Source organism: Salvelinus namaycush, unplaced genomic scaffold (assembly GCF_016432855.1).
Source record: "Salvelinus namaycush isolate Seneca unplaced genomic scaffold, SaNama_1.0 Scaffold243, whole genome shotgun sequence".
Lineage (NCBI taxonomy): Eukaryota > Metazoa > Chordata > Actinopteri > Salmoniformes > Salmonidae > Salvelinus > Salvelinus namaycush.
This window is the reverse complement of record NW_024059264.1, coordinates 21,024-48,540: the sequence shown is the minus strand read 5'-3', so window position 1 is coordinate 48,540 and position 27,517 is coordinate 21,024. Positions and strand designations below refer to the sequence as shown.

General features: G+C 49.8%; 1 protein-coding gene across 2 annotated transcripts in view; it reads left to right on the top strand.

Annotated features, from left to right (window-relative positions):
- The window catches only part of cwf19l2 (CWF19 like cell cycle control factor 2), a 42,154-nt gene extending 18,271 nt beyond the window's left edge, over nucleotides 1-23,883 (top strand). For both annotated transcript variants that reach the window (XM_038984470.1, XM_038984471.1), the window contains 10 exons: nucleotides 2,724-2,841; nucleotides 4,796-4,885; nucleotides 9,646-9,774; nucleotides 10,004-10,141; nucleotides 17,578-17,790; nucleotides 17,887-18,003; nucleotides 18,115-18,270; nucleotides 18,352-18,432; nucleotides 23,232-23,333; nucleotides 23,464-23,883. In XM_038984470.1, the coding sequence (XP_038840398.1) occupies nucleotides 2,724-2,841; nucleotides 4,796-4,885; nucleotides 9,646-9,774; nucleotides 10,004-10,141; nucleotides 17,578-17,790; nucleotides 17,887-18,003; nucleotides 18,115-18,270; nucleotides 18,352-18,432; nucleotides 23,232-23,333; nucleotides 23,464-23,604 (1,285 nt within the window). In that variant the 3' untranslated portion in view covers nucleotides 23,605-23,883. The remainder of the gene's footprint in view (nucleotides 1-2,723; nucleotides 2,842-4,795; nucleotides 4,886-9,645; nucleotides 9,775-10,003; nucleotides 10,142-17,577; nucleotides 17,791-17,886; nucleotides 18,004-18,114; nucleotides 18,271-18,351; nucleotides 18,433-23,231; nucleotides 23,334-23,463) is intronic.
- Nucleotides 23,884-27,517: the final 3,634 nt, after the last annotated feature.

Below are 27,517 nucleotides of genomic sequence, written 5' to 3'. Positions count from 1 at the left end.
CAGGTTAATATGTTGGATGACAAGGGCAGGTTAATATGTTGGATGACAAGGGCAGGTTAATATGTTGGATGACAAGGGCAGGTTAATATGTTGGATGACAAGGGCAGGTTAATATGTTGGATGACAAGGGCAGGTTAATATGTTGGATGACAAGGGCAGGTTAATATGTTGGATGACAAGGGCAGGTTAATATGTTGGATGACAAGGGCAGGTTAATATGTTGGATGACAAGGGCAGGTTAATATGTTGGATGACAAGGGCAGGTTAATATGCTTGGATGACAAGGGCAGGTTAATATGCTTGGATGACAAGGGCAGGTTAATATGCTTGGATGACAAGGGCAGGTTAATATGCTTGGATGACAAGGGCAGGTTAATATGCTTGGATGACAAGGGCAGGTTAAATATGTTGGATGACAAGGGCAGGTTAAATATGCTTGGATGACAAGGGCAGGTTAAATATGCTTGGATGACAAGGGCAGGTTAATATGCTTGGATGACAAGGGCAGGTTAATATGCTTGGATGACAAGGGCAGGTTAATATGCTTGGATGACAAGGGCAGGTTAATATGCTTGGATGACAAGGGCAGGTTAATATGCTTGGATGACAAGGGCAGGTTAATATGCTTGGATGACAAGGGCAGGTGAATATGTTGGATGACAAGGGCAGGTGAATATGTTGGATGACAAGGGCAGGTTAATATGTTGGATGACAAGGGCAGGTTAATATGTTGGATGACAAGGGCAGGTTAATATGTTGGATGACAAGGGCAGGTTAATATGTTGGATGACAAGGGCAGGTTAATATGTTGGATGACAAGGGCAGGTTAATATGTTGGATGACAAGGGCAGGTTAATATGTTGGATGACAAGGGCAGGTTAATATGTTGGATGACAAGGGCAGGTTAATATGTTGGATGACAAGGGCAGGTTAATATGTTGGATGACAAGGGCAGGTTAATATGTTGGATGACAAGGGCAGGTTAATATGCTTGGATGACAAGGGCAGGTTAATATGCTTGGATGACAAGGGCAGGTTAATATGCTTGGATGACAAGGGCAGGTTAATATGCTTGGATGACAAGGGCAGGTTAATATGCTTGGATGACAAGGGCAGGTTAAATATGTTGGATGACAAGGGCAGGTTAAATATGCTTGGATGACAAGGGCAGGTTAAATATGCTTGGATGACAAGGGCAGGTTAATATGCTTGGATGACAAGGGCAGGTTAATATGCTTGGATGACAAGGGCAGGTTAATATGCTTGGATGACAAGGGCAGGTTAATATGCTTGGATGACAAGGGCAGGTTAATATGCTTGGATGACAAGGGCAGGTTAATATGCTTGGATGACAAGGGCAGGTGAATATGTTGGATGACAAGGGCAGGTGAATATGTTGGATGACAAGGGCAGGTGAATATGTTGGATGACAAGGGCAGGTGAATATGTTGGATGACAAGGGCAGGTTAATATGTTGGATGACAAGGGCAGGTTAATATGTTGGGGCGGTAGTAGAGATCTTTAGTTATTGGCTAGACTGAACATGTAGAAGCATTCTTTCAATCCCCAGAAGATTATCTGAACCTGAAGTCATTTATTCTCTGTAAGACTAAGATAGTATGTTTGTACACACACACTGTCGTTGACCCTGTTCCTGTCTACTGATGGAGAAAACCTTCCCATCGCTTCATCCTAACTTTAAAATGACCTCTCACACGATTCTCTCCTCAACTTGACCTTCTCCTCCTTTTTTGTTTGGTTTACACGCAATCATTCCCTCCATTCATCAGACAGTCTGCACAGTGACAGTCTGCGACAGTGACAGTCTATGCCCATCTCACTCGCTCTCTCCCCTCTATCCCCAGCTCTCTCCCCTCTATCCCCAGCTCTCTCCCCTCTATCCACAGCTCTCTCCCCTCTATCCACAGCTTTCTCCCCTCTATCCACAGCTCTCTCCCCTCTATCCACAGCTCTCTCCCCTCTATCCACAGCTCTCTCCCCTCTATCCACAGCTCTCTCCCCTCTATCCCCAGCTCTCTCCCCTCTATCCCCAGCTCTCTCCCCTCTATCCCCAGCTCTCTCCCCTCTATCCCCAGCTCTCTCCCCTCTATCCCCAGCTCTCTCCCCTCTATCCCCAGCTCTCTCCCATCTATCCCCATTCCTCTTACTCTTTCCTTTCTCTTTCTCTCCGTCCTTTTTGCTCTAACGCTCCCCCTTCTCTCTCTGTCATTAGCTAAGTCATTAAGTTAAACCAGCACCCAGAAGCCCTTTAAAAATCTGCAGCGTGAAATTAAGGTGCCGTTTTAGAAGGGAAGGTAATCTGTGAGAGAGAAACGGTCTCGAGGGAACGAGGCAGAAGAAGACTGTTCCTGAGACAAGACGGCCATCAGAAAGAACATGGCAGAAAGAGAGGAGAGAGGGAGAGGTGGTTAGAAAGGGATGGATGGAGGGTGAAAGAGAGCAGGGAAATGGACCGGAAAGAGAGCGACGGGTGGAGATGGAGAGAGCCATCGGGGGAGAAGAGAGCAGAACAAGCTGTTGATTTGTATGCGTTTGAGTGCTGGCACAGCTATAATGTCCTGATGGATCGGTGTATCTATTCCCATGCTGCCAAGACTACATTTACTAGAACCTCTTGGACATCTCTCTAGCACACACAGGTGTCTGATGTTTACTATGTGTACCCCTGTTGTCTTCATTTAACTTCTCCCCTGTGTCTTCAGGTCTGACAGCAGTAGTGACAGTTTGAGTGAGGAGGAGGAAGAGGTACCGATCCTCACAGATGAAGAGATGAACAAACTGGGGGCCAGGCTGGTGAAGGCAGAGATTATGGGTAACACGGTGAGGTCATCCACAGGATCGCTGTGTTGCATCTCCTCATCCTACCTAGTCACACACACAAAACACACAGATAATTACCCATTCTAAACGCGTTCCATACACCCCTGCCCATAGGCCCTTCCCCTAGCATATCAGGTCCCTCGGCTCTCTCTCTCTCCTTGATCACAGCAAACGATTCATTTTATAGCAGTCACTCTGTCCACTCAACCCCCATCCATCTCTGTCAATCGATAAGGTTTTACTGGCCTCAGTACTATATACGACAGTTTGACTGGCCTCAGTACTCTGTGCGACAGTTTGACTGGCCTCAGTACTCTGTGCGACAGTTTGACTGGCCTCAGTACTCTGTGCGACAGTTTGACTGGCCTCAGTACTCTGTGTGACAGTTTGACTGGCCTCGGTACTCTGTGCGACAGTTTGACTGGCCTCGGTACTCTGTGCGACAGTTTGACTGGCCTCGGTACTCTGTGCGACAGTTTGACTGGCCTCGGTACTCTGTGCGACAGTTTGACTGGCCTCGGTACTCTGTGCGAGACATGCTTCAGAGGACTGAGTGTGGATGTGACCACTACTTATCTGTATCCCCATCAGAGGACTGAGTGTGGATGTGACCACTACTTATCTGTATCCCCATCAGAGGACTGAGTGTGGATGTGACCACTACTTATCTGTATCCCCATCAGAGGACTGAGTGTGGATGTGACCACTAATCTGTATCCCCATCAGAGGACTGAGTGTGGATGTGACCACTACTTATCTGTATCCCCATCAGAGGACTGAGTGTGGATGTGGCCACTACTTATCTGTATCCCTATCAGAGGACTGAGTGTGGATGTGACCACTACTTATCTGTATCCCCATCAGAGGACTGAGTGTGGATGTGACCACTACCTATCTGTATCCCCATCAGAGGACTGAGTGTGGATGTGGCCACTACTTATCTGTATCCCTATCAGAGGACTGAGTGTGGATGTGACCACTACTTATCTGTATCCCCATCAGAGGACTGAGTGTGGATGTGGCCACTACTTATCTGTATCCCCATCAGAGGACTGAGTGTGGATGTGACCACTACTTATCTGTATCCCCATCAGAGAACTGAGTGTGGATGTGACCACTACTTATCTGTATCCCTATCAGAGGACTGAGTGTGGATGTGACCACTACTTATCTGTATCCCCATCAGAGGACTGAGTGTGGATGTGGCCACTACTTATCTGTATCCCCATCAGAGGACTGAGTGTGGATGTGGCCACTACTTATCTGTATCCCCATCAGAGAACTGAGTGTGGATGTGGCCACTACTTATCTGTATCCCCATCAGAGGACTGAGTGTGGATGTGGCCTCTACTTATCTGTATCCCCATCAGAGAACTGAGTGTGGATGTGACCACTACTTATCTGTATCCCCATCAGAGAACTGAGTGTGGATGTGGCCACTACTTATCTGTATCCCCATCAGAGGACTGAGTGTGGATGTGGCCTCTACTTATCTGTATCCCCATCACAATGTCTGCTCTGACAGTGTCCAGTCACAACCAGCTCCTCTTAGCTGACAAGGGCCTGGTAGAGATGGGCCAGGCACAAACTACTACTACACACTTCCTCTGCTGCTTTTCCACATTGTCCACATCCCTGTCATGAGACAGAGGGTTTGAAGGTGGTGGGAACATCGGTTATTCAGTAGGCTGTAATATGTAGACTCATGGGAAGGGCAGCCGCGGTGAAGGACACCAGACTATGTTCTGTTCAATCAGTGATTCTACTATCAGCCTCTTGTAATGGTGGAATACAATCAGGAGGGGTTGTTAAATGTCATTCTGTTTGCTATGGATGGAGAAACAGCACGCTGTGTATGAGAAATCCACACATGCAACATCTGACATCATTAGTGTGGGTGGGGTGGGTTGCAGTCATGGAACATGTGAAGTTTTTAAATGTATGTCACCTTTAGGCTCTGATGGAGAAACTGAAGATCCAGCTGGAATCAGCCCGTAAAGCCAAGGAGAATCGTGCCGCACAGCAACCTGGGAAATCAGACAGGGTGAGTGGAGGTGTATAGGGAGGGACAGGCGTTACCCCTCAGGGAGCCAATGTATGTGCTACTCTTGTGGAGATGACCACTAGCACATTAGAACAGACTAAATCGCTGTCAGCTGACTGACTGAGTGCTCAGTAGGTACAAGCCTGCAGGCCAATTGACTGCTTTAGCCTTGTCTGCCTGCCTGCCTTTCTCTCTGAATACCTGCTGTCTGAATGCCTGTATAGAAGTTTATATTCTCTCCGGTTCGCAGTAAGAGTTGTCTTTGACAATAACCCATTTTCTCACTCCTTCAGATTTATATACTCTAGTATTCTAGAGTATCTCCACTCCCAACACATCTACCCCCATCAGATTTACAGTTGAAGTTTACATAGACCTTAGCCAAATACATTTAAACTCAGTTTTTCACAATTCCTGACATTTACTCCTAGTAACGATTCCCTGTCTTAGTTCAGTTAGGATCACCACTTTATTTTAAGATTGTGAAATGTCTAAATAATAGTGGAGAGAATGATTTATTTCAGCTTTTCTTTCTTTCATCACATTCCCAGTGGGTCAGAAGTTTACATACACTCAATTAGTATTTGGTAGCATTGCCTTTAAATTGTTTAACTTGGGTCAAACGTTTCGGTTAGCCTTCCACAAGCTTCCCACAATAAGTTTGGTGAATTTTGGCACATTTCTTCTGACAGAACTGGTGTAACTGAGTCAGGTTTGTAGGCCTCCTTGCTCACACACGCTTTTTCAGTTCTGCCCACACATTTTCTATAGGTTTGAGGTCAGGGCTTTGTGATGGCCACTCCAGTACCTTGACTTTGTTGTCCTTAAGCCATTTTGGTGCCATTGTTCTGCAACTTTGGGAGTATGCTTGGAGTCATTGTCCATTTGGAAGACCCATTTGCGACCAAGCTTTAACTTCCTGACTGAAGTCTTGAGATGTTGCTTCAATATATCCAAATAATTGTCCTTCCTCATGATGCCATCTATTTTGTAAAGTGCACCAGTCCCTCATGCAGCAAAGCACCCCACAACATGATGCTGCCACCCCCGTGCTTCCCGGTTGGAATGGTGTTCTTCGGCTTGCAAGCCTGACCCTTTTTCCACCAAACATAACGATGGTCATTATGGCCAAACAGTTCTGTTTTTGTTTCATCAGACCAGAGGACTTCTTTTGCACCAAAGTACGTTCATCTCTAGGACACAGAACGCGTCTCCTTCCTGAGCGGTATGACGGCTGCACGGTCCCATGGTGTTTATACTTGCGTACTATTGTTTGTATAGATGAACTTGGTACCTTCAGGGGTTTGGAAATTGCTCCCAAGGATGAACCAGACTTGTGGAGGTCTACAATTTTTTTTCTCGGGTCTTGGCTGATTTCTTTTGATTTTCCCATGATGTCAAGCAAAGAGGCACTGAGTTTGAGGTAGGCCTTCAAATATATCCACAGGTACACCTCCAATTGACTCAAATTATATCAATAGCCTGCACACACCTATCAGAAGCTTCTAAAGCCATGACATTTTCTGGATTTTTCCAAGCTGTTTAAAAGCACTGTCAATTTCTGACCCACTGGAATTGTGATACAGTGAATTATAAGTGAAATAATCTGTCTGTAAACAATTGTTGGAAAAATTACTTGTCATGCTCAAAGTAGATGTCCTAACCGACTATAGTTTGTTAACAAGAAATTTGTGGAGTGGTTAAAAAATGAGTTTTAATGACTCCAACTTAAGTGTATGTGTACTTCCGACTTCAACTGTATATACTCTAGAATACTAGAGTATCTCCACTCCCAACACATCTACCCCCATCAGATTTATATACTCTAGTGTTCTGGTAAGGGTTTATCCTAACAGAGAGCTCATATCTCCACTAATAATACAGTGGCTACAATTTAACACTGTTATTGCGTCATCCATCTTCCACCAGGCGTAAGGAATCTCAGACACTCAAAGCTGAGGAACCTTCAAAACAACGATCTTGGCTGCCTAACGCTGCACGCCGTCTTCGATGCCTAACGCTGCACTGTACACGCCGTCTTCGATGCCTAACGCTGCACTGCACACGCCGTCTTCGATGCATAACGCTGCACTGCACACGCCGTCTTCGATGCATAACGCTGCACTGCACACGCCGTCTTCGATGCATAACGCTGCACTGCACACGCCGTCTTCGATGCCTAACGCTGCACGCCGTCTTCGATGCCTAACGCTGCACTGTACACGCCGTCTTCGATGCCTAACGCTGCACTGCACACGCCGTCTTCGATGCCTAACGCTGCACTGCACACGCCGTCTTCGATGCCTAACGCTGCACTGCACACGCCGTCTTCGATGCCTAACGCTGCACTGCACACGCCGTCTTCGATGCCTAACGCTGCACTGCACACGCCGTCTTCGATGCCTAACGCTGCACTGCACACGCCGTCTTCGATGCATAACGCTGCACTGCACACGCCGTCTTCGATGCCTAACGCTGCACTGCACACGCCGTCTTCGATGCCTAACGCTGCACTGTACACGCCGTCTTGGCTGGCTAGTGCTCACTACATGGTCATAATGTCCCACAACCATTTATAAACACAACCACTTGTTTATTTTAGCTGCTGGGTGAAGTATTACACACCTAATTTGTGGTTTGTTTACAACTGTGAATTTATTGTAGGAGTTTTTAGTTTGTAATGACAGAAGGGTTATGGGTTTTCAATGATCAGACTTTCTTCTTCAGTGAAACGCTTGACTTGCCTATGTGTTTTTTTTGGAAAGGTTATGGCCCATGTCTATTGTTCGCTGTGCCAATCAAAGCCGTCTATCTCTCTTTAGCTTCTCTCGCTCGCCTTGAATGTCCTCCTATTCCCCCCTCTCTCCTCGCTCCCCTCTCTGTCGTATCAGCTTTGAATGAAACCCTCTAGTGCAGGGATAACCAACTGGATTCAGCCGGGCCCACTTCTTTTTCTTGAATGTATGGTCAGAGGTCCGCCCGTTAGGGAACCCTGCTCTAGTGAGCTGTCTGATTTTGAACCCTCCCCTCCACCTCTCCTCAGTTTAGGTTTTTCTGTGTTGCTTCTCTTTTCACAAGTGAGGAGAATAAGTATATGGATAAGTAGGCTAATGTATTACTGTTCCTCTTTTGGTGAGATCTGCTATAACCTCTTAAGACTCCTCAGTGAGGGTGGGGCTGTTGGTGTTATTCCACACTCTTCATTGTCCCCCACGATGAAATCAGGGAGGGGAATGTGGATCGGTCTCCGTCTTGAATGATGCTTCTTGCCATAGAGATCTGGCATTTACAAAATTACACTGATTGGCTAGATGGTGGCGCTATAATGACATTGAAAATTCAGACTTTGAAAGGTGCGTAACCTTTCAAAGTTTGCATTTTCAATGTCATTATAGCGTATTCCCTTGTATACTTATACTCTTCCCTTATATACGTATTCCCCTCACCCCGTTTGACCTAAAGTCATGAAATTCAGTACATAAGTCCATCTCCTCACAAGGAACAAATTATGCCTCAGGAGACCCATAGTCTGCCATGATGGATTTCCCCCCATTTTAAGAACAGTTTTTTGTAGAAAACACATCTTCTGGCACCTAATGACCGATCTGCACAAAACTTGATATGTGGCATCGATGGACAACGGTCTCTCAATGCAATATTTTCAGACTAGTACCTAAAACATGGCCACTATTGACCAATAAACATTCACGTGGCCGTGGTCTGGCACCAATGCATATACATTCATCAAGGATATTCGTATTGGAACACAAGTAGGTACAGATGTTGCAAACACTGTCAAGATGCAAAATATGAAAGAACATGCATATCAACCACACGGTGGCGCTATAACGGGCACATGTTTATCTCTTGATCTGTTTGAGTCAGTGCTGAAATTTGACACACATGCTCAGGGATATGAGTCTAGCTAACCCATGCGAAACTTGGTGAATGATGCATCTTGCCATAGAGATACGATATTGACAAGATTACACTGATTATCCCAAGGGGGGCACAGCATCATTCATGGGGGACTGCATGTTTACTGTTGCCTCTTTTTGTGATCATGGTTAGTGATGCAGTCATACGAGACAACTTACTTACCGTGCTCTCTCTCAAGACTGATTGGAGAGGTCGTGTGGAGGGCTCTGTCCTTTTTCTTTTGATTATTTCTACTTTCACCATGGAGGGCTTAAACAACATTATTGTTCCCCACGATGAAATCGGAGGGGGGAACTATGCATCTGTCTCCATCTTTTAGTACGTTAGTCACATTCAATATCGCACACCACTGGCCTGATTTTGACGAAACTTGGGTGAATGATGCATCTTGCCATAGAGATCTGGCATTTACAAAATGACACTGATAGGACCAAGGGCACGCTATAGTAATCAACTGAAATTCCAAACTTTGAACAAGCATATCCCTGTCCTGTTTGAGCTCGAATTGTTGTCAATAATTGGCCCGGGTGGGCTGCGTCATTCGTGGGGGACGACATGTTTACTGTTTTCTTGTTTGTGTAAGTTAGGGCATTATCAGTGTGCCGTTATTCTGTGTGTAAGGTCAGTGTTCCTCTAAGCCCACCCAGCTATGAAATAACTGCCTTGTCGTGTTCCCCTTACAATAATACTGGATTCTTTATTTTACTGTAGAATATGAATGCACTGCTTCCATAATGTCTGCTATGTGATGAATCGTGTTTGGATATGTTTTTCTGTTCTATGTTAGTCTCCATAACCCTCTCCTCTCCCTGTTTCTTCAGGCTCCAGGTCAAACAGAGGAGGACCAGGAAGTACTTCTCTTCAGAACAGACCAATCGGGTCGCGCCTGGCCGGTTAATGCCTCTTCGGAACCCCAGGAGCCCAGAGGAGGACGTAGGAAAAAGAAGGCGGTGAGCAGTGTGTGTTATGATAGGTTGTGTGAGATGAGGTCACGGTGTCTGGACTTGCCTGGGAGTAAAGAGGTGTATCCCAAATTGATTTTGCCCCATCAACAATACAATCTACCTCTCAGATGAACTGTGCTCATGTAAACAGTTCTGAAGTATATTCTCTATTGGTTACGGATGGGGAAAGAGTGATATTTTCAGAATTGTAATGGTGTCTCTCTCCCCTGGTCAGATTGAGACCCACAGGGATGGGGAGCGTATGAGATACTTCCAGGATGATGACAGTGTGGGTCTTCATGAGATGGTCCGCAGGGAGAAGATGAGCTCTGCAGAGGACCAGAATTCCCTCTACGCACGCATGGCTGGCAAGGTACGCTGCATTCGCTACAAACAACCTGTCCTGTCTGTAAAATGTAAATGTGCTCATCCAATACACCAATCTGGCAACCTTTTTTGGTCTTAATCTGCGTTTATTTGAGGTCATTTGGAGTCCATACTGCAGAACCACTAGCAGGGTAGACTTTGTTCCCCTGTCAAGACTGGCATTGCTCTCAGTGACCATTTCCTGGTTTTCTGGGTTAAGTAACCCTCGGTTACAGCAGAACACCGTAGTGGGTAGCTACTCAATCAGTGACGAGGAGGGAACTACTCGTTATCCTAGCATCTGTAAAAAAAAATATATAAACAGTTTTATACAATTCTTGTATATATTGTTTTTAAACCTTCCCCCTCCCCCCTCTCTCTGTAATTAAAACAATAAAATGTAGAATTCCAGTTAGGCAGCAGTGAGCTCCCTTCTCCTACTCAAGAGGTGGAGAGCGTTGTAGGGCAGCCTCAGTGTCTGTCTGCAGGGCGAGGAGACAGTCTGCGCACGTTGTCAGGAGGATGTCAGGACTGGGTGCAGGGATCACTGAGGTCCAGCTGTTGTCAAGTTAAACGTTGTCCTCAAGCAGTGTCCTCCTATGTGATAGAACTGGATGCCGTCAAGTCTTCTGAGTACTGACCAGCACCGAGACCTCCAGGCCACAGGAGGTTGGTGACAGCTTCATTGGGGAGGACGTATTCATTTTAATGGCTGGAGCAGAAAAAGTGCAATGGTATCAAATACATCAAACGCATGGTTTCCAAGTGTTTAATTCCATTAGCTCCGTTCCGGCATTATTATGAGCCGTCCTCCAGTCAGCAGCCTCCTGTGATTCAGGCACTGTGTTGTTGGCCTCCTGACTACCCACGTAGAACTATTTTAACTGTCAGCAATAGACACCCACTTCCCCAGATACTCATTGAGGTTGCGCAGCTTCAGTGGTCTCAGGAGATCCTCACAGGTTAGAGTGACTGCCTGGGAGCCCCCCACTGAGAGAAGGCACAGGACAACAGTGACACACACACCGCCAGCATCACTATAACTCCTCAATATGTCCTCCCTGAGTTTCTGTACAGTAAGTCTCACTCTGCCTGTTGATCAAATCAAATGTTATTTGTAACATGCGCCGAATACAACAGGTGTAGACCTTAAAGTGAAATGCTTACTTACAAGCCCTTAACCAACAATGCAGTTTTAAGAAAAAATACCTAAAAAAAATAATAAATAAAGTAACAAATAATAAAAGAGCAGCAGTAAAATAACAATAACGAGGCTATATACAGTGGGTTCGAACCTGTACAGAGTCAATGTGCAGGGGCACCGGTTAGTCGAGGTAGTATAAACATGTGGGTGGAGTTATTAAAGTGACTTATGCATAGATAATAAAAGAGAGTAGCAGCAGTGTAAAAAAGAGGGGGGGGGGAGACAGTGCAAGTAGTCTGGGTAGCCATTCGATTAGATATTCAGTAGTCTTATGGCTTGGGGGTAGAAGCTGTTCAGAAGCCTCTTGGACTTAGACTTGGCACTCCGGTACCACTTGCCGTGCGTTAGCAGAGAAAACAGTCTGACTAGGGTGGCTGGAGTCTTTGACAATTTTTTGGGCCTTCCTCTGACACCGCCTGGTATAGAGGTCTTGGATTGCAGGAAGCTTGGCCTCAGTGATGTACTAGGCCGTACACACTACCCTCTGTAGTGTCTTGCGGTCGGAGGCCGAGCAGTTGCCATACCAGGCAGTGATGCAACCAGTCATGATGCTCTCGATGGTGCCGCTGTAGAACCTTTTGAGAATCGGAGGACCCATGCCAAATCTTTTCAGTCTCCTGAGGGGAAAAAGGTTTTGTTGTGCCCACTTCACAGCTGTCTTGGTGTGCTTGGACCATGTAAGTTTGTTGGCGATATGGTCACCAAGGAACTTGAAGCTCTCAACCTGTTCCACTGCGGCCCCGTAGATGAGAATGGGGGCATGCTCGGTCCTCCTTTTCCTGTAGTCCACAATCATCTCCTTGGTCATGTTGAGGGAGAGGTTGTTGTCATGGCACCACACTGCCAGGTTTCTGACCTCCCTATAGGCTGTCTCGTCATTGTTGGTGAACAGGCCTACCACTGTTGTGTCATCGGCAAACTAAATTATGGTTTTGGAGTTGTGCCTGGCCGTGCAGTCATGAGTGAACATGAAGTACAGGAGGGGACTGAGCACGCACCCCTGAGAGGCCCCCGTGTTAAGGATCAGCATGGCGGATGTGTTGTTACCTACCCTTACCACCTGGGGGCGGCCCGTCAGGAAGTCCAGGATCCAGTTGCAGAGGGTGGTGTTTAGTTCCAGGGACCTTAGCTTAGTGATGAGCTTTGAGGGCACTATGGTGTTGAACGCTGAGAGGGGAGAGGGGATGGGGATGGATGGAGGGAGGGAGAGAAGGTAGTGGGGATGGATGGAGGGAGGGAGGGGGATGGATGGAGGGAGGGAGGGAGGGGGATGGATGGAGGGAGGGATGGGGCTGGATGGAGGGAGGGAGGGATGGATGGATGGATGGAGAGGGAGGGAGGGATGGAGAGTTGAAAGGAGGGAGGGATAGGGAGGTGAAAGGGGGGAAGAAGATGAGGGAGAGATGTGGATGGAGAGGGAGGGAGGGAGGGAGAGAGGGGGATGGGAGGGAGAGGGGGATGGGAGGGAGAGAGGGGGATGGGAGGGGGAGAGGGGGATGGGGAGAGGGAGACAGGGGGCTGGGAGGGAGGGATGGATGGAGAGGGATAGATGGATGATTGGGGAGGGAGATGGAGGGAGACAGGGGGATGGGAGAGAGAGATGGGGAGAGAGGGAGAGATGGAAAGGGATGGATGGAGGGAGAGAGAGAGAGATGGAGGGGTGGAGAGGGGGCAAGATGGGGAGAGAGAGAGAGGGAGGGAGACAGGGAGGGAGACAGGGACGGAGACAGGGAGGGAGACAGGGATGGGAGGGAGGGAGGGAGGGGGAGAGATGGGGATGGAAAGGGATAGACGGAGGGAGGGATGGAGAGGGGCGAGATGTGGATGGAGATGGGGATGGAGGGAGACGGGTGGTGGAGAGAGGGAGACGGGGGGTGGAGAGAGGGAGACGGGGGGTGGAGAGAGGGAGACGGGGGGTGGAGAGAGGGAGACGGGGGGTGGAGAGAGGGAGATGTGGAGGGAGAGGGGGATGGGGAGATATGGAGAGAGGGAGGGATGGTGAGGGGTGAGGGGAGAGGGGGGGGGGGAAAGATGGAGATATGGATGGGGATGGATGGATGGATGGATGGAGGGAGGGAGAGATATGGAGGGAGGGAGAGATGGAGGGAGGGAGGGAGAGATGGAGGGAGGGAGAGAGATGGAGGGAGGGAGAGAGATGGAGGGAGGGAGAGAGATGGAGGGAGGGAGAGAGATGGAGGGAGGGAGAGAGATGGAGGGAGGGAGAGAGATGGAGGGAGGGAGAGAGATGGAGGGAGGGAGAGAGATGGAGGGAGGGAGAGAGATGGAGGAGATTGAGAGATGGAGGAGATTGAGAGATGGAGGAGATGGATATGGGGATAGAGATGGATATGGGGATAGAGATGGATATGGAGAGATATGGATATGGAGAGATATGGAGAGATGGGGATGAGAGGGAGAGATTTCGATGGAGAGATGGGGATGAGGAGGGAGAGTGGGGGATGGGGAGAGATTTCGATGGAGAGATGGGGCGGGAGAGTGGGGGATGGGGAGAGATGGAGATAGGGATGAGATGGATGGGGAGGGATGGGGATGAGAGGGAGGGATGGGAATGGAGAGAGGGGGAGAGATGGAGGATGGAGAGGGGGTGATGGAGGGAGAGAGTGCGCATTATTAATAAACTCTTGGAGACATCGGAGTTGCCATGGCGATTCAAAATGAAAGCGACAACGTTGCACCTTTTTAGCTCTCTCTGTGGGCTATATCATTAGCACCACACACACACTCTCCTTAAGCAGAGACTCTATAAATACTACTACAGTTACCATGACATAGTGACTATAAATAGTTACCATGACATAGTGACTATAAATACTACTACAGTTACCATGACACAGTGACTATAAATACTACTACAGTTACCATGACACAGTGACTATAAATACTACTACAGTTACCATCACATAGTGACTATAAATACTACTACAGTTACCATGACATAGTGACTATAAATACTACTACAGTTACCATGACATAGTGACTATAAATAGTTACCATGACATAGTGACTATAAATACTACTACAGTTACCATGACATAGTGACTATAAATACTGCTACAGTTACCATGACATGGTGACTATAAATACTACTACAGTTACCATGACATAGTGACTATAAATACTACTACAGTTACCATGACATAGTGACTATAAATACTACTACAGTTACCATGACATAGTGACTATAAATACTACTACAGTTACCATGACATAGTGACTATAAATACTACATCTAATCATTTTTATATTTATAATGTGCATGGAGAGAAAGTCATTGTCTCAACACCACTACCCTGGTCCTTATGGCTTTAACACTGTCCCTGTTTACTCCTCATCCACCACCCTGGTCCTTATGGCTTTAACACTGTCCCTGTTTACTCATCATCCACCACCCTGGTCCTTATGGCTTTAACACTGTCCCTGTTTACTCATCATCCACCACCCTGGTCCTTATGGCTTTAACACTGTCCCTGTTTACTCATCAACCACCACCCTGGTCCTTAAGCTTTAACACTGTCCCTGTTTACTCCTCATCCACCACCCTGGTCCTTATGGCTTTAACACTGTCCCTGTTTACTCCTCATCCACCACCCTGGTCCTTATGGCTTTAACACTGTCCCTGTTTACTCCTCATCCACCACCCTGGTCCTTATGGCTTTAACACTGTCCCTGTTTACTCATCATCCACCACCCTGGTCCTTAAGCTTTAACACTGTCCCTGTTTACTCCTCATCCACCACCCTGGTCCTTATGGCTTTAACACTGTCCCTGTTTACTCCTCATCCACCACCCTGGTCCTTATGGCTTTAACACTGTCCCTGTTTACTCCTCATCCACCACCCTGGTTCTTATGGCTTTAACACTGTCCCTGTTTACTCCTCATCCACCACCCTGGTCCTTATGGCTTTAACACTGTCCCTGTTTACTCCTCATCCACCACCCTGGTCCTTATGGCTTTAACACTGTCCCTGTTTACTCATCATCCACCACCCTGGTCCTTATGGCTTTAACACTGTCCCTGTTTACTCCTCATCCACCACCCTGGTTCTTATGGCTTTAACACTGTCCCTGTTTACTCCTCATCCACCACCCTGGTCCTTATGGCTTTAACACTGTCCCTGTTTACTCCTCAACCACCACCCTGGTCCTTATGGCTTTAACACTGTCCCTGTTTACTCCTCATCCACCACCCTGGTCCTTATGGCTTTAACACTGTCCCTGTTTACTCATCATCCACCACCCTGGTCCTTAAGCTTTAACACTGTCCCTGTTTACTCCTCAACCACCACCCTGGTCCTTATGGCTTTAACACTGTCCCTGTTTACTCCTCATCCACCACCCTGGTCCTTATGGCTTTAACACTGTCCCTGTTTACTCCTCATCCACCACCCTGGTCCTTATGGCTTTAACACTGTCCCTGTTTACTCCTCATCCACCACCCTGGTCCTTATGGCTTTAACACTGTCCCTGTTTACTCATCATCCACCACCCTGGTTCTTATGGCTTTAACACTGTCCCTGTTTACTCCTCATCCACCACCCTGATCCTTATAACACTGTCCCTGTTTACTCCTCATCCACCACCCTGGTTCTTATGGCTTTAACACTGTCCCTGTTTACTCCTCATCCACCACCCTGGTTCTTATGGCTTTAACCAGTTAATAGCTCTGGTCTTAAAATGTTGTACATCTTGTATCAACGTTTGTCTGGTTTAGTTTTCCCTTACCACATGCAAATATATATTTTCAGCAGCTGGATGCATCTACACTATGCCTAAATCCTAGACCTGGTATTTCTAATGTTTCAATGGTGCCAGGGTAGGATAGCTAGTCTTTAATGGGGCCAGGGTAAGATAGCTAGTCTTTAATTGGGCCAGGGTAGGATAGCTAGTCTTTAATGGTGCCAGGGTAGGATAGCTAGTCGTTAATGGGGCCAGGGTAGGACAGCTAGTCTTTAATGGGGCCAGGGTAGGATAGCTAGTCGTTAGTGGGGCCAGGGTAAGATAGCTAGTCTTTAATGGGGCCAGGGTAGGACAGCTAGTCTTTAATGGGGCCAGGGTAGGATAGCTAGTCGTTAGTGGGGCCAGGGTAGGATAGCTTGTCTTTTATACGCTGCTGTATTTTCTTTCCTATACCTTCTATGTCGTAACAGGTCGGATTCCAGAAGCATTTGCTGTTTGCACTTTCTTGGTTCCCTGTTCCACCATTGTTGCTCAATCTAAACAAGGCAAAGTCCCATTCAGGGAGTAGGGTACATGTGTGGCCCAGGCAGAAGTTGTCTAAAATTCCAGCATTGAGGTGTGGCAATTAACCACATGTGTGTGTGTGTAATTGATTCATTATCCACCGAGTGAAGGCTGGCAATGTAAGCCCCACACTGGCCCAGCACACATAGTCAAACATGCACTTATCACGTCTCTGCCTTAGTATCTGTAAGTGGCTTTAGCTGGAGCGAGTGTCTCCCCTTTGCTCTGTCTCAGAGAGAAAGAGGAAATTAGTGCTGGAATTAGAGTAGAGCAATTGGAGCTAATATTAGATCAGCCTTTTGTTCCTCTTCTAGAGTCTTCCCTCCTGAAGGGAGGCACTGGTAGAGGTGTGGTATGGGTGATGCAGTTCTGACTACCCAATGAGTTGTTGGGTTTTCATGGGTGATAAGGTGATGGACTGCACACACCATGCTCACACATACAATAGACTAGTTGGACATGTTGTACACACACCTAGGCCTGCTTTCACACAGACCCAGACCTGTCAATCAGTCAGGACAGGGTGTGGAGACACGACATCCCCACGGCTCACCCTGTGTCCATGGAGACGCCTCTGTCACTGCCATAAAAACAAAATCCTAGAAGCAACACTTAGTTGTGACAACTGAACCAACACAAACAACTTTTCAAAGCACCCTCCTATCTTGTTTCTGTGTGCGATGTGAATAGTGGGAATATTCGCCCGCTGTTCAATGCTCCCTCGTGTGATGTTTATTCAGCTACAGCAATGACGTCTGTTAACTGACCCGGCTACAGCAATATGGATTTGTATTGATAGACTGATTGATTAGCCCTTTGGGTCTCTCTCTCTCTCTCTCTCTGTGTGTGTGTGTGGTGTGTGTTGAAAACGGAACTCAAGGCCATGCACCGACTCATGGGGAAATCACTATGATAAGTAAATAATCACCCTTTAGGCAAACAGTGAGCAAACAAACACATTTCTCTCTCTCCCTCAGATGATGGGGAAGACAGACGACGACAACTACACCCTGGATGACATGTTTGTTTCCAGCGTGGCTCAGAGAGAGGGTGAGGGGCGAGACGAGGAGAGGATGAGGAGCAGAGCCATAGCGGAGCACAGGCGACTGGCCGTTACCATGGAGAAATGCCGTCACTGCTTCAGCAACCCTGAGCTCCAGAAACACCTGCTCATCGCCATAGGAACCAAGGTGAGGAAGTAGGGAAGGAGGGTTTGGCCCATTGGGATTTGTGGTGTCAGATTGGGGTGTGTCTGTGTTCTTTGACTGGTGTGTGTGTCTCCGCAGGTGTATCTGAGCCTGCCTGGAGGTGTGTCTCTGACAGAGGGTCACTGTCTGATCACTCCACTGCAACACCACTGCTCTGCCACTGGATTGGACGAGGACGTGTGGACCGAGATCCAGGTCAGCCAATCAAAAACTACTACAGCCTAGACATGCCCTCCCACCTTTCCGATTTTCACTGATTGGTCTAGAAGGCAGAGATTGGAGTTTGTGTGTTTGTCCTGTGTGCAGGTGTTCCGCAGGGCGCTGGTGCAGATGTTTGAGTCTCAGGATCAGGACTGTGTGTTTATGGAGACCCACATGAACCCAAAGAGACGCCAGCACATGGTCCTGGAGTGTATCCCTCTACCCAGAGAACTGGGAGACATGGCTCCTATCTACTTTAAGGTATGTGTGTGTGTGTCTTCCTATAGAAACCATCTATAAAATAGATGAGCTGTCTGGGTTAATACTGTGTGTGTCCTACAGAAAGCCATCATGGAATGTGATGAGGAGTGGGCGATGAATAAGAAGGTTGTGGATCTCTCCTCCAAAGACATCCGCCACGCTGTGAGTTATACCTCCATCTTCTCTTTCCTTCTTCCTCACTCCTGAACTGTTTATCCCTCTTTCCCCCTCTCCCTCCCTCCCTCTACCAAGCTCCAGGACCAGGTGTCTGTCCCTCCCTCCCTGCCTCCCTCCCTCCCTCTACCAAGCTCCAGGACCAGGTGTCTGTCCCTCCCTGCATGCCTCCCTCCCTCTACCAAGCTCCAGGACCAGGTGTCTGTCCCTCCCTCCCTCCCTGCCTCCCTCCCTCCCTCTACCAAGCTCCAGGACCAGGTGTCTGTCCCTCCCTCCCTGCCTCCCTCCCTCCCTCTACCAAGCTCCAGGACCAGGTGTCTGTCCCTCCCTGCATGCCTCCCTCCCTCTACCAAGCTCCAGGACCAGGTGTCTGTCCCTCCCTCCCTGCATGCCTCCCTCCCTCTACCAAGCTCCAGGGCCAGGTATCTGTCCCTCCCTCCCTGCCTCCCTCTACCAAGCTCCAGGACCAGGTGTCTGTCCCTCCCTCCCTGCCTCCCTCCCTCCCTCTACCAAGCTCCAGGACCAGGTGTCTGTCCCTCCCTCCCTGCATGCCTCCCTCCCTCTACCAAGCTCCAGGACCAGGTGTCTGTCCCTCCCTCCCTCCCTCCCTCCCTCTACCAAGCTCCAGGACCAGGTGTCTGTCCCTCCCTCCCTGCCTCCCTCCCTCCCTCCCTCCCTCCCTCCCTCTACCAAGCTCCAGGCCCAGGTGTCTGTCCCTCCCTGCATGCCTCCCTCCCTCTACCAAGCTCCAGGCCCAGGTGTCTGTCCCTCCCTGCATGCCTCCCTCCCTCCCTCTACCAAGCTCCAGGACCAGGTGTCTGTCCCTCCCTCCCTGCATGCCTCCCCCCCTCTACCAAGCTCCAGGACCAGGTGTCTGTCCCTCCCTCCCTGCCTCCCTCCCTCCCTCTACCAAGCTCCAGGACCAGGTGTCTGTCCCTCCCTCCCTGCATGCCTCCCTCCCTCTACCAAGCTCCAGGACCAGGTGTCTGTCCCTCCCTCCCTGCCTCCCTCCCTCCCTCTACCAAGCTCCAGGCCCAGGTGTCTGTCCCTCCCTGCATGCCTCCCTCCCTCTACCAAGCTCCAGGACCAGGTGTCTGTCCCTCCCTCCCTCCCTGCCTCCCTCCCTCCCTCTACCAAGCTCCAGGACCAGGTGTCTGTCCCTCCCTCCCTGCCTCCCTCCCTCCCTCCCTCTACCAAGCTCCAGGACCAGGTGTCTGTCCCTCCCTGCATGCCTCCCTCCCTCTACCAAGCTCCAGGACCAGGTGTCTGTCCCTCCCTCCCTGCATGCCTCCCTCCCTCTACCAAGCTCCAGGGCCAGGTGTCTGTCCCTCCCTCCCTGCCTCCCTCTACCAAGCTCCAGGACCAGGTGTCTGTCCCTCCCTCCCTGCCTCCCTCCCTCCCTCTACCAAGCTCCAGGACCAGGTGTCTGTCCCTCCCTCCCTGCATGCCTCCCTCCCTCTACCAAGCTCCAGGACCAGGTGTCTGTCCCTCCCTCCCTGCCTCCCTCCCTCCCTCCCTCTACCAAGCTCCAGGACCAGGTGTCTGTCCCTCCCTCCCTGCCTCCCTCCCTCCCTCCCTCCCTCTACCAAGCTCCAGGCCCAGGTGTCTGTCCCTCCCTGCATGCCTCCCTCCCTCTACCAAGCTCCAGGCCCAGGTGTCTGTCCCTCCCTGCATGCCTCCCTCCCTCCCTCTACCAAGCTCCAGGACCAGGTGTCTGTCCCTCCCTCCCTGCATGCCTCCCCCCCTCTACCAAGCTCCAGGACCAGGTGTCTGTCCCTCCCTCCCTGCCTCCCTCCCTCCCTCTACCAAGCTCCAGGACCAGGTGTCTGTCCCTCCCTCCCTGCATGCCTCCCTCCCTCTACCAAGCTCCAGGACCAGGTGTCTGTCCCTCCCTCCCTGCCTCCCTCCCTCCCTCTACCAAGCTCCAGGCCCAGGTGTCTGTCCCTCCCTCCCTGCATGCCTCCCTCCCTCTACCAAGCTCCAGGACCAGGTGTCTGTCCCTCCCTCCCTGCCTCCCTCCCTCCCTCTACCAAGCTCCAGGACCAGGTATCTGTCCCTGCCTCCCTCCCTCCCTCTACCAAGCTCCAGGCCCAGGTGTCTGTCCCTCCCTGCATGCCTCCCTCCCTCTACCAAGCTCCAGGACCAGGTGTCTGTCCCTCCCTCCCTCTACCAAGCTCCAGGACCAGGTGTCTGTCCCTCCCTCCCTGCATGCCTCCCTCCCTCTACCAAGCTCCAGGACCAGGTGTCTGTCCCTCCCTCCCTGCCTCCCTCCCTCTACCAAGCTCCAGGACCAGGTGTCTGTCCCTCCCTCCCTGCATGCCTCCCTCCCTCTACCAAGCTCCAGGACCAGGTGTCTGTCCCTCCCTCCCTGCCTCCCTCTACCAAGCTCCAGGACCAGGTGTCTGTCCCTCCCTCCCTGCATGCCTCCCTCCCTCTACCAAGCTCCAGGACCAGGTGTCTGTCCCTGCCTCCCTCCCTCCCTCTACCAAGCTCCAGGACCAGGTGTCTGTCCCTCCCTCCCTGCATGCCTCCCTCCCTCTACCAAGGCCCAGGTGTCTGTCCCTCGCTCCCTGCATGCCTCCCTCCCTCTACCAAGCTCCAGGACCAGGTGTCTGTCCCTCCCTCCCTGCCTCCCTCCCTCCCTCCCTCTACCAAGCTCCAGGACCAGGTGTCTGTCCCTCCCTCCCTGCCTCCCTCCCTCCCTCCCTCCCTCCCTCCCTCCCTCCCTCCCTCTACCAAGCTCCAGGCCCAGGTGTCTGTCCCTCCCTGCATGCCTCCCTCCCTCTACCAAGCTCCAGGACCAGGTGTCTGTCCCTCCCTCCCTGCCTCCCTCCCTCCCTCTACCAAGCTCCAGGCCCAGGTGTCTGTCCCTCCCTCCCTGCATGCCTCCCTCCCTCCCTCTACCAAGCTCCAGGACCAGGTGTCTGTCCCTCCCTCCCTGCATGCCTCCCTCCCTCTACCAAGCTCCAGGACCAGGTGTCTGTCCCTCCCTCCCTGCCTCCCTCCCTCCCTCTACCAAGCTCCAGGCCCAGGTGTCTGTCCCTCCCTCCCTGCATGCCTCCCTCCCTCTACCAAGCTCCAGGCCCAGGTGTCTGTCCCTCCCTCCCTGCATGCCTCCCTCCCTCTACCAAGCTCCAGGACCAGGTGTCTGTCCCTCCCTCCCTGCCTCCCTCCCTCCCTCTACCAAGCTCCAGGACCAGGTATCTGTCCCTGCCTCCCTCCCTCCCTCTACCAAGCTCCAGGCCCAGGTGTCTGTCCCTCCCTGCATGCCTCCCTCCCTCTACCAAGCTCCAGGACCAGGTGTCTGTCCCTCCCTCCCTGCCTCCCTCCCTCCCTCTACCAAGCTCCAGGACCAGGTGTCTGTCCCTCCCTCCCTGCCTCCCTCCCTCCCTCTACCAAGCTCCAGGACCAGGTGTCTGTCCCTCCCTCCCTGCATGCCTCCCTCCCTCTACCAAGCTCCAGGACCAGGTGTCTGTCCCTCCCTCCCTGCCTCCCTCCCTCCCTCTACCAAGCTCCAGGACCAGGTATCTGTCCCTGCCTCCCTCCCTCCCTCTACCAAGCTCCAGGCCCAGGTGTCTGTCCCTCCCTCCCTCCCTCCCTCCCTCCCTCTACCAAGCTCCAGGACCAGGTGTCTGTCCCTCCCTCCCTGCCTCCCTCCCTCCCTCTACCAAGCTCCAGGACCAGGTGTCTGTCCCTCCCTCCCTGCCTCCCTCCCTCCCTCTACCAAGCTCCAGGACCAGGTGTCTGTCCCTCCCTCCCTGCATGCCTCCCTCCCTCCCTCTACCAAGCTCCAGGACCAGGTGTCTGTCCCTCCCTCCCTGCATGCCTCCCTCCCTCTACCAAGCTCCAGGACCAGGTCTCCGTCCCTCCCTCCCTGCATGCCTCCCTCCCTCTACCAAGCTCCAGGACCAGGTGTCTGTCCCTGCCTCCCTCCCTCCCTCTACCAAGCTCCAGGACCAGGTGTCTGTCCCTCCCTCCCTCCCTGCATGCCTCCCTCCCTGCATGCCTCCCTCCCTCTACCAAGCTCCAGGACCAGGTGTCTGTCCCTCCCTCCCTGCATGCCTCCCTCCCTCTACCAAGCTCCAGGACCAGGTCTCTGTCCCTCCCTCCCTGCATGCCTCCCTCCCTCTACCAAGCTCCAGGACCAGGTGTCTGTCCCTCCCTCCCTGCCTCCCTCCCTCTACCAAGCTCCAGGACCAGGTGTCTGTCCCTCCCTCCCTGCATGCCTCCCTCCCTCTACCAAGCTCCAGGACCAGGTGTCTGTCCCTCCCTCCCTGCATGCCTCCCTCCCTCTACCAAGCTCCAGGACCAGGTGTCTGTCCCTCCCTCCCTGCCTCCCTCCCTCCCTCTACCAAGCTCCAGGACCAGGTGTCTGTCCCTCCCCCCTGCATGCCTCCCTCCCTCTACCAAGCTCCAGGACCAGGTGTCTGTCCCTCCCTCCCTGCCTCCCTCCCTCCCTCTACCAAGCTCCAGGACCAGGTGTCTGTCCCTCCCCCCTGCATGCCTCCCTCCCTCTACCAAGCTCCAGGACCAGGTGTCTGTCCCTCCCTCCCTGCATGCCTCCCTCCCTCCACCAAGCTCCAGGACCAGGTGTCTGTCCCTCCCTCCCTGCATGCCTCCCTCCCTCTACCAAGCTCCAGGACCAGGTGTCTGTCCCTCCCTCCCTGCATGCCTCCCTCCCTCCACCAAGCTCCAGGACCAGGTGCCTGTCCCTGCCCCCGAGAGAGGGTTTTTAGAGGGGTGTATTCTGTGAGTATGTGTATGACGGTGTGTTCTCTCTGTGCCAGGTGCCGCGGGGTCTGCCATATTTCTCAGTAGACTTTGGTCTTCAGGGGGGCTTTGCTCACGTCATTGAAAACGAACACAAGTTCCCCCACTACTTTGGCAAGGTCAGTGAATTACAACCTCTATGGGGTGCTTTTACTGTCCGCTGTATCACTCTAAACCTTCTCCCTCCTTTCCCCATCCTTCTCCTCTTCCCTCCTCTCCTTCTCTCCCACTCCTCTCCCCTCTCTTCAGGAGATAGTTGGGGGGATGTTGGACGTGGAGCCGAGGATATGGAGGAAGTCCATCAGAGAGAACTTTGACGACCAGCGGAAGAAAGTCCTTGAGTTCTCCCAGTGGTGGAAACCCTTTGACTGCAACAAGACGGACAGCTGAACCAACCAACCAACACATCTCAATAATCCCCTAGCCCCTGCAAATATACAGTAGATGTAACTGCAAGCCCTATGGCGTTAGCCGCGCCTTGTCTTCTGAGACGAAGACTCTGTCTGCTTTGTAATCCTCTGATCCTGTCAACACATTGTTTTACTCTGAGATTATTCTGATTAAATATGGGCAGAAGGCCATAAAATAACTATTTTAAAATCTGATGTACAATTGTTGTGTATGTTGGGATACGTTGTTTTACCCTCTTAAAAAGAAATGATTATGATGCTTTCTGTTCTTTTACTTTTGTCATTTAGCAAACACTCTTATCCAGAGCCACTTACAATTAGTGCACTCATCTTCAAATATCTATCAATTAGTGCACTCATCTTCAAATATCTATCAATTAGTGCATTCATCTTCAAATATCTATCAGTTAGTGCACTCATCTTCAAATATATATCAATTAGTGCACTCATCTTCAAATATCTATCAATTAGTGCACTCATCTTCAAATATCTATCAATTAGTGCACTCATCTTCAAATATCTATCAATTAGTGCACTCATCTTCAAATATCTATCAATTAGTGCACTCATCTTCAAATATCTATCAATTAGTGCACTCATCTTCAAATATCTATCAATTAGTGCACTCATCTTCAAATATCTATCAATTAGTGCACTCATCTTCAAATATCTATCAATTGGTGCACTCATCTTCAAATATCTATCAGTTAGTGCACTCATCTTCAAATATCTATCAATTAGTGCACTCATCTTCAAATATCTATCAATTGGTGCACTCATCTTCAAATATCTATCAGTTAGTGCACTCATCTTCAAATATCTATCAGTTAGTGCACTCATCTTCAAATATCTATCAGTTAGTGCACTCATCTTCAAATATCTAGGGGAGGCAACCATATATCACAATCGTAGCAAGTACATTTTCCCCTCAAAGTACAGTAGTTATCAGCCAAGTTAGTGTTAGTAGAAAAAGAGAAGTGTTGGTTCATTTTAATTCCCTGCTTTGTCATTAGGTAACTTGTAAACACCAAAAACACAGCCCTACACACACAATTTTACTCGTAGCTAAACAGCAAACCTGACCCAGCAGCTGCCTTCATCATTCAGACACTAGATTGTTCCTGACATGAGTTAACCACTACACTGGCTCTTAGTACTGTCCCCTGGAAGACCTCTCTCCTCCCTATCCTGTTAAGTCCATCTCTCTCCTCTCTCCATCTTTCTCTTATCACTCATCTCCACTCTCGTGTGTGTGTCAGTGGTATGTCTCAGTGTCTGTTCTAGACAGTAAATGGTCATCAGTAATGGTGTTATAGTGGTGACGAGTGATCTGTGATTATGTTCACTTAGATGGACCTGGGACAGATTCACAGCCAAGCTCCACTCTGCTGTCCTCTTCCTGCTGACGCATTTTGTCTCTCTCTCACACCCAGCCATCCACACACCGTCAGCCCGTATCCCGTGACTAACCCGACCACTTCTGATTAACGGTGCCGTTTATCGCAGTATGGGTCAGACATGTGCTCTACTTGGTTTTACAGTTTTAAACACAAACACAGGGTAGAGCAGACTGTGTTAGTCCTACAGGGCCTGTATGGCTCCGTTTAGACAGGCAGCCCAATTCTGATATTTTATTCATGAATTGGCCCTTTTTTTTAACAATCAGATCTAAAAAAGATAATTTGGAACAATTAGTGGGGGGGAAAATCTAATGGGCTGCTTATCTGAACGCAGCCTACGTTTAAGTTCTGAAATACAAGCCTACAGTCAGTTGGAACTAGATCAGACAAGGGGGAGGTGAGTGTATCTCTGAATGACCAGAGGCACCTGTGTGACTCAACGGTAGGCACCTCGGAGCCACTTCATGCACCATCTCTGTTAGCGCTGCTAATTTCATGTGACCGAACTATGTTACGTTTGGGTGTGTGAGTGTCTCTGACTGACATTAACATCTTTTGTGCTTTATTCTGTCTGTTGTATTTAGGTGCATTGTGATGTCTGGGCAGTTTCTTGCTCAACATCTCCAGAAAAAGCATACCTTAAGGCAATTACAACTGTAAATACAGGCTGTTGATCTGGAGGGAGATGGGGGAGACATGGAAGATTCAGTTTGTCGAAAAGGGCTTTTATGGATACCACACACAACACAATCTAAATAATGGCTTTCAAATTGAAGCTGGGTTTTCGGTAATGTCAACTGAAGGGACGAGTCTTCATACTGTAGGCTATGTTCCCTTTCAATAATAACAAGCATTGCGTAAGCAGTATTGTTGTCTTCATGTAACATTTAATTATAATCTTCAATAAACCTAATCATCTAATGATTTGTTAAAGGTATTATACAATCGACCCATCCTCGGAGCGAACACACAGCCAAGGATTTCCTTGCTTTAATCTCCAGAGAGTTGTGGTTAAATTGTTGCTGCAGATTTATTAAATATCCTTCTGGCAGTGTTATTGATTTATCGTTTTATGGTGATTGAGGTCGTGTAGCTAGATAAGTGAGGGGGGATGGGGAGAGACTGAACATACTTTTGTTCGTGTAGTGTATGTGGACACCTGCTCGTCAAAAATCTCTCCAAAATCATGGGCATTAATATGGAGTCGGTCCCTCCTTTGCTGCTTTAACAGCCTACTCTTCTGGGAAGGCTTTCCACTAGATGTTGGAACATTGCTGCGGGGACTTGCTTCCATTCAGCCACAAGAGCAGTAGTGAGGTTGGGCACTGATGTTGGGTGATTAGGCCTGGCTCGCAGTTGGCGTTCCAATTCATCCCAAAGGTTCTGCATGGGGTTGAGGTCAGGGCTCTGTGCAGGCCAGTCAAGTTCTTCCCCACCGATCTCGACAAACCGTTTCTGTATGGACCTCGCTTTGTGCACAGGGGATTTCCCTTCACTGGAACAAAGCTCCTAGCCCGAACCATGAAAAACAGCCCCAGACGATTATTCCTTCTCCACCAAACTTTACAGTTGGCACTATGCATTCGGGCAGGTAGTGTTTTCCTGGTATCTGTCAAACCCAGATTCGTCCATTGGATTGCCAGATGGTGAAGCGTGATTCATCACTTCAGAGAACGCGTTTCCACTGCTCCAGAGTCCAATGGCGGCGAGCTTTACACCTCTCCAGCTAACGCTTGGCAGTGTGCAAGCTCGGCCATGTAAACCCATTTCATAAAGCTCCCGACGAACAGTTCTTGACCTGACGTTGTTTCCAAAGGTAGTTTGGAACTTGGTAGTGAGTGTTGCAACTGAGGACAGACGATTTTTACACGTTAGGCGCTTCAGTGCTCGGCGGTCCCATTCTGTGAGCTTGTGTGGCCTACTACTTCGCGGCTGAGCTGTTAAAGGTGGCATCCTATGACGGTGTCACATTGAAAGTCACAGCTCTTCAGTAAGACCATTCTACTGCCAATGTTTGTCTATGGAGATCACATGGCTGTGTGCTCGATTTCATACACCTGTCAGCAACGGGTGTGACTGAAATAGCCAAATCCACTAATTTGAAGGGGTTTTCACATACTTTTGTATATATAGTGTATTTCAATGTAAACTATTTGTGTCGGGGCACACTGCTTTGGCAAAGAAAAAACATTTAAGAATCGCACATCCAGGAAAATGACCGCTGTGCATGTGTAAGTATGTTTTGCATCCTATGGTTGTCTGTGCCTCTCTCTCTGTGTCTGTCTGTCATGTGCAGGTTTGTATGTCTGTCTATGTGTATGTGTATGCAGTATGTGTTTATCCAGGGTGTATGTATGCACAATCCTGGTAGTGTGTTTTCTGTTTTTGTGTCTCAGGCCTCAGGCTGGGGGTATAGTCAGGCACATGGGCAGAGAAGAGGTCAAGGTCACTGAAGCGATAAATGATCGACATGAATTCCGCCCTGTCGCCCGC